The 7,316-nt window shown below is 35.4% G+C and overlaps 1 protein-coding gene across 3 annotated transcripts; it reads left to right on the top strand.

The window, feature by feature from the left end:
* On the top strand, positions 1,406–4,871 carry LOC107626459 (serine/threonine protein phosphatase 2A 57 kDa regulatory subunit B' beta isoform). 3 transcript variants are annotated; one of them, XR_002358236.1, is made up of 3 exons: positions 1,406–2,695; positions 3,898–4,278; positions 4,622–4,871. XR_002358236.1 is itself a non-coding variant. In XM_016329342.2 (3 exons), the coding sequence occupies exons 1-2, from the start codon at positions 1,562–1,564 to the stop codon at positions 4,219–4,221; spliced, it is 1,458 nt and encodes a 485-aa protein (XP_016184828.1). In that variant the 5' UTR covers positions 1,406–1,561; the 3' UTR covers positions 4,222–4,264; positions 4,622–4,871. The 3 variants fall into 3 exon arrangements, 2 of the variants coding, with proteins under 2 accessions (XP_016184828.1, XP_016184827.1); XM_016329342.2 differs by having other exon boundaries at positions 3,898–4,264; XM_016329341.2 differs by lacking the exon at positions 4,622–4,871 and having other exon boundaries at positions 3,898–4,568.

Here is a 7,316-nt window from a genome sequence, read left to right as displayed (position 1 = left end):
AAAAAAATAAGAAATTAAAATTTTTAAAAATTAAAATTTTAATAATATTTTATTTAATAACTAAAAATATTTTTATAAATATTTTTATTTTATTTTTATATTTATTTTAAATTAAATATAATATAAAAATTAATTTTTTTTGTTTAATTACTCTATTGGTCTCTATAGTTTCGCGAAATTTTCAATTAGATTCCTGTACTTTTTTTTCCTTTTAATTGGGTCTTTGGACTATTTTTTTTTAATTAGGTCATTTTTAGCAGTAATTGACTTAATTTTATAGAGACTCAACTAAAAAAAAATTGGTACAAAGACCTAAACAAAAGAAAAAAAAATATAGGGACCCAATTAAAAAAAATTTGGTAGATTCAATTAAAAAAAAAGTATAGAAATCTAATTGAAGTGAAACTAGAGGTCCTTTTAAATGAACCCTAAAATAACAGAAGATGTGGCAGCTAAGCAGTGAGTGATGTATACGACAAAGTGTGCCACGTGGGCAAATCTTAATTCATTATTCTTCACTTACAAGCCACGTATTACACGGACCAACTTCAACTAACACTACCCATTAATAGACACTCTTGTGGCTTTCATTCATCTCATTCACTTTAGCAAATTCATCTCTAAACTTGTGACATTCTCCATTGTGATATATTTTGTGTTATGTATTTTAATGATGAATGTTAATAAGATATGAAAAGACAGTGTAGTATTTTCTAAAACTTAATTTGTATTGATTACAAGAAATGTTAGTATAAGTAGCATTTAAAAGCAATTAATTGATTACAACAAATCTTTAAATAAAATTCACAAACTAAATTAGTTGTTTAGTGACTTTAGTCGAACTACCTTGTTTTTCTAAAATACATTCGTACTCAAATTTTAAAAAATGAGTAATTTATATTTTTAAAAAAAATTTACAACTGGTATTAGTGTAAATCCATAATTACTTACTTTTTCGTGAATATCGCAACCTTTCTCTAATCTCTTAATCTTAATTTTCTTCACTTCTCTCTCTTCTCTGTCTCTCTCTGTCTCTCTCTCTCTCTCTCTCTCTCTGCAGACATCACTGCGGCGCTTCCGCCCGCCGGGAAACACCTCAGACCTATCACAGCTCCGGCTCTCTTAATCTTAATTTTTCTCCCTTCACTCTCTTCTCTGTCTCTCTCTGTCTCTCTCTCTCTCTCTCTCTCTCTGCAGACATCACTGCGGCGCTTCCGCCCGCCGGGAAACACCTCAGACCTATCACAGCTCCGGCGACCACATCTCCGATGATTCCCTACTCCGATCCCTAGCTCCCTTGATCTCCACAAGCACTTTCCACCGCTATCATTCTCCATCTCCATCTTCTACTTCGTCATCATCTTCTTAGCTTTATTTCAGATCCGTTCTCCTGGGATTCGCGATGCAAAAATCGAGGAATAACGACGCATTCATGGATTACAGAACCATCTTATGAGAATCTCTTTGCCGAATCCATCGAAATCCAAATCGGAGCAGCTACTGCTACCTGTGGTGGATCGCAATCCTTAGGGTTAGGGTTCCAGCTCAAATTTCCGGCAAAATGTTGAAGAAATTCATGGGAGGAGGGAACAAGAAGCCCTCCAAGTCCGACTCCGCCGATGCTATCGCCGGCACCGGCAACAATGTCGTCGTCAACCACGCCTCCCGTGGAGCTTTACCTGCGCCAGCGCCAAATTCCGCTGGAATACCGTCTGCTCCGCCTCCACCGTCCGGTGTCATGGAGGTCCTGCCGGCGTTCCGCGACGTTCCGGTGGGGGAACGGCAGAATCTGTTCCTCCGTAAGCTTCAGGTTTGTTGCTTCGTCCTCAACTTCTCCGACACGCTGAAGAACGTTCGAGAGAAGGAGATCAAGCGGCAAACGCTGATGGAGCTCGTTGAGTTCATCCAATCTGGCTGCGGAAAATTATCGGAGCATTGCCAAGAAGAAATGATTCGAATGATTTCGGTTAACATTTTCCGGTGCCTCCCTCCGGCGTCGTACGAGAACACCGGGCAAGAAGCCACCGACCCCGAGGAGGAGGAGCCTTCTATGGATCCCGCTTGGCCTCACTTGCAACTCGTTTACGAGCTTCTCCTGCGATACGTTGTTTCTTCAGACACCGATACGAAGGTTGCGAAACGGTACATTGATCACTCTTTCGTGTTGAAATTGCTTGATTTGTTTGACACAGAGGACCCTAGGGAGCGTGAGTATCTGAAAACTATACTTCACCGTATATATGGAAAATTCATGGTTCATAGACCGTTTATTAGGAAGGCGATTAATAATATATTCTATCGGTTTATATATGAGACTGAGAGGCATAGTGGAATTGGTGAGCTTTTGGAGATTCTTGGTAGTATTATTAATGGATTTGCATTGCCAATGAAGGAGGAGCATAAGTTGTTCCTTGTGAGGGCTTTGTTGCCTTTGCATAAGCCTAAGTCGCTCGCCATGTACCAGCAGCAGTTGTCTTACTGCATTACTCAGTTTGTTGAGAAGGATTTCAAGCTTGCAGATACCGTTATTAGGGGCTTGCTCAAGTACTGGCCTGTTACCAATTGCCAGAAGGAGGTTCTCTTCCTTGGAGAACTCGAGGAAGTGCTTGAGGCCACGCAGCCTGCCGAGTTCCAGCGCTGCATGGTTCCCCTTTTTAGACAGATTTCCCGCTGCCTCAATAGCTCTCACTTTCAGGTTTGTGGAAATTTAAGTTTCTAGTTTTCATAGTGATATGTATGTTTATGTAGAATTGAATTCTGATAAAAAGAAATTGACGTGCTCTTCTAATCATGTATTACCACATAAGTGAAATTGTTGGATTCTTACCCTTGCTATCTTAAAAGTCAAGCAAACCAGATAATATATGATTAGTTGACAGTGTAAAACAATTTGCAGTGGTAACGTTTCATATGGTTATAGATTTGAAATGTTCAGCCTCTACTTCCTATGTAAAGATACATTTTCGTTTATGGCATATAAGTTTCAGATGGAGTAGTATAAGTATCACTGTCAAGTGTCAACTGCTTAATTAGTAATATTCCATTGTCATATTCTTTTTTTCTCTTTGCATGCCTCTAAAGTTTATCTTGATTGAATCCGATTTTGATGAAGCTATGGACTTGTAGTTGAAGTTGCTTTTTATGCCTTTTGCATCTAGTAGTGATTCACTGTTTGATAAGAAAAAATACTTCTGTATCATGTTATCCATTGATATGTGAAAAAATATGCATGATCTAATATTTCACTTAATTGGAAGCCTTTAACACACAAAAATTTAAAAATAGAGGGCAAATATGCACATTTGTATTCATGTCAACTTTCTTCTTTTCCTTAATAGTTTTTCATTTTATCTTATAATACATTTGAATTAAGTTTTTTATATGCTCCTTGACAATATTTCGTTTACCTAGTGGAAATAAGGCTTTGTTGTTGTTTATTTATTTATCTGGGGGAGGGGTACTACAATTCAATATCCTTAATATTTTCCATTTGTTCAGCCTTTTAGCTTAACCGTTGCTTTGTTCCCTTATAAATGTAGATTATTAAGCTGCAGTATCAGGTGGATATATTTGTATGGAGATAGTTATGTTGAATGTTTTTATTGCATTTTCAAGAAGCAGAATTTTGTCGCTTGAAAAATGTTGGAAATTTCGTTCTAACCAATTGATGTGAATATCACTAAGGCTTACGTAAATTTTGAATTTACACCATTGGCTGAATATTGGTTCTTTCTTCTTTTTGGCCTTAAATATCTCCCTTACATTAGCTAAAAGAATAAAGGAACTTAAAATTTCAAAATCTTGTAGTAAAAAGTGACCTTCAATCCAACAATGGATTAAAATCACATTGAATGTTGTTCCCTTAGAAGTCTTTGCTTAGATACATTTGCAATGCAGGTTGCCGAGCGGGCTCTCTTTTTGTGGAATAATGAGCACATTGTGAGCTTAATTGCCCAAAACAGAGCCGTAATATTACCAATATTATTTCATGCACTTGAGAAAAATATATCGAGTCATTGGAACCAGGCTGTTCACGGGCTTACTATGAATGTTCGCAAGATGTTTTTGGAAATGGACGCTGAGTTGTTCGAACAGTGTCAGAGACAACATGCAGAGAAAGAGGCTAACGCCAAAGATGTTGAAGAGCAGAGGGAACTAAATTGGAAGAGAATAGCAGATGCTGCAGCACAAAATGGGGTGGATGATATGGTCACAGATTAGCTTCCATAGATTACTACTGAAACTGCAAGTGTGAATTTAATAGGTGAAGAATGATGAGTACGCCACTCTCCATAATCGTGTCATAATTTATTGGTTTTTTTCTTTTATATACATATATATAATTTCCAGCCTAATTTTTTACCACGAATATCTTATATTTCTCTCTTTTGGGATAATCAGCATTTTGAAGAGAGCAGTCATTAATGTAACTTATTGGAAATTGTTAGCAATTTTTTGTTTACAAGTTCTAAGCAATGTCTGCAGATTAAGGATGTTTTGTGAAACACTTTCATGTATTTTTCTCCTTTTACAAAGAGAAATACGGAAAAGATCTTTTCTTGTTCTTTTATTGTTACCATATTAATAACAAAATCTAGTGTTTTTGTTTTATTGCATTCAGATAGGACTTGATGATTGAAGGCATTATGCAGTAAATGATTGAAGCAACTATGTATCAAAAGCTAAAAGGTGATTGTAAATTTGTAACTGAAAGTTGCTTATTCTCATATGACACAAGAGGCACCTATGCCACGAGGTTGATGGCTGAAAAAAAAAATGTACATATTCTAGTATGGATAGTTTTCTTTTACATTCCTTTGAATGAGAATAGTTAAGACATGAGTTCCAATGGATACAGATCATAATCTCCATATATTCTAATTATGGGTCGCAACTGTGAGGGCATATACAAATACAATTCACAATAATTGTCTTAAGTGTTGTGAAATAAAAGATATATATATAATAAAGCTGTATAAATAGAAGACTCTAGTATTAAAATAATTAGCTCAATAATAATTTATATATATATAATAAAATTATATGTTGTATTGTGTATATATATACAAAGATAGAAAGAAGTATTAAAAATAAAGAGAGAGAATCGCATTTGTTTATTGTTGCAATGTCAATATAATAAAGATGGTTAATATTGCTATTAATATTATATGCAAAGAGTAATAGAAAATAGAATTTAAAATACTTATAAAATAAAAGAAGAGAAAGAATTGTAGTAAAAATATAAGGAGAAGAGTATTTGATTGCAGCATAAAAGAGGAGTGATTTTGTTATTTGCTTGTGTTGTATCACGTAAAGAGGTTTAGTCTCTATTTATACAAGTTCAAGGTTCACATTTTCAAAGGTTGGAAAGCATGCACCGCACATTCTTAAATGCATGTACTTTCCAAGAGTGCTTGCTGAGTAGACATAGAATGGATATGGACATCCATATCGTAACACTCCCCCTTGGATGTCCATTTAGGATTATTGCCTCGTTAAAACCTTATTAAAGGAAAACCCTGTGGGAAAAACCTTAGTGAAGGAAAAAGAGTACAATATCCTTTGTAATGGGGACTGCCTCATTAAAAACCTTGTCAAGAAAAACCTAATGANGTGTCTTTACTATGTCTTTTTCAACAGGAATATTATTTACCTCTTTTCTCTTTCGAGAATTTTTGTCTTTGGAACCGACAGACCTGCCATGCTTCTAGCGTGTATTTGCTTCCGTGGCTATTTGCCCTACTGGGACATCAATTCGAATTGGGGCATTTTCCTTTTCAGGAAGCTTATTCTCTCTCCCTAATGTTGGAAATTTTGATTCATCAAAATGACAATCCGCAAATCGGGCTTTAAATACATCTCCAGTTTGTATTTCAAGATACCTCACTATAGAGGGAGAATCATATCCAACATATATCCCCAATTTTCTTTTGGGTCCCATTTTGGTGCGATTAGGTGGTGCAATAGGAACATATATCGCACACCCAAATATTCTTAAATGGGAAACATTTGGCTGCTGGCCTAAAGCTAATTGCATAGGAGAGAACTGATGGTAACTCGTTGGCCTCAAACGAATAAGTGCTGCAGCATGTAAAATAGCATGCCCCCAAACCGAGGTTGGGAGATTTGTTCTCATAAGCAAGGGTCTAGCAATTAATTGGAGGCGCTTAATAAGTGATTCTGCTAACCCATTTTGCGTGTGAACATAAGCTACTGGATGTTCAACACTTATTCCATTAGCCATACAATAAGCATCAAAAGCTTGGGAAGTAAATTCACCAGCATTATCAAGACGAATTGCTTTGATTGGATTTTCTGGAAATTGTGCTTTTAATCGAATAATTTGAGCCAATAATCTCGCAAACGCCAGGTTGCGAGAAAATAATAAGCACACATGTGACCATCTCGAAGATGCGTCTATTAGGACCATAAAATATCTAAAAGATCCACATGGTGGATGAATAGGTCCACATATATCACCTTGAATCCTTTCCAGGAATTCAAAAGACTCAAATCCAATCTTTACTGGTGATGGCCTTAAAATTAACTTTCCTTGAGAACATGCAGCACAACAAAATTCACTAGTTTTAAGAATCTTCTGATTCTTTAGTGAATGTCCATGAGAGTTTTCAATAATTCTTCTCATCATGGTTGTTCCCGGATGACCCAAACGGTCGTGCCAAGTTATGAATTCATTTGGGCTAATAAACTTCTGGTTTATAGTGGCATGTGATTCAATTGCACTAATCTTGGTATAATACAACCCAGATGAAAGTGAGGGTAATTTTTCTAATATAACTTTCTTATTTGAATCATGAGTTGTGATATATAAATACTCATGATTTCCCTCATTCATAGTCTCAATATGATATCCATTTCGTCGAATATCTTTAAAACTCAACAAGTTTCTTCGAGACTTGGTAGATAACAGTGCATTATTTATTATAAATTTTGTTCCTCCAGGAAACAAAATTATAGCTCTTCCGGAGCCTTCTATCACATTGCCTGAGCCAATAATGGTGTTAACATATTCCTCTTTTGGCACAAGATGGGTAAAATATATATCACTTTTGAGAATAGTGTGTGAACTTGCACTATCCGCAAGGCATATATCTTCATTACATATCCTTGCCATTCTCTTCAAAAACAAATAATAATTAAATGAGTAGTATGCACAGTTAAATTGAATACTTGATCAGAATTATTTTTCTAAGAAACAATGTACATAAAATAATGTCATATACTGAAATTTTATTTTAAAATTTGACACAATTAATAATTTCAAAATTCATAAACATTAATATTTCATTATTTAT

The sequence above is a fragment of the Arachis ipaensis genome, chromosome B02 (assembly GCF_000816755.2).
Source record: "Arachis ipaensis cultivar K30076 chromosome B02, Araip1.1, whole genome shotgun sequence".
NCBI classification, from domain to species: domain Eukaryota; kingdom Viridiplantae; phylum Streptophyta; class Magnoliopsida; order Fabales; family Fabaceae; genus Arachis; species Arachis ipaensis.
The sequence above is the reverse complement of the archived record's forward strand: the minus strand, read 5'-3'. Positions and strand labels throughout refer to the sequence as shown.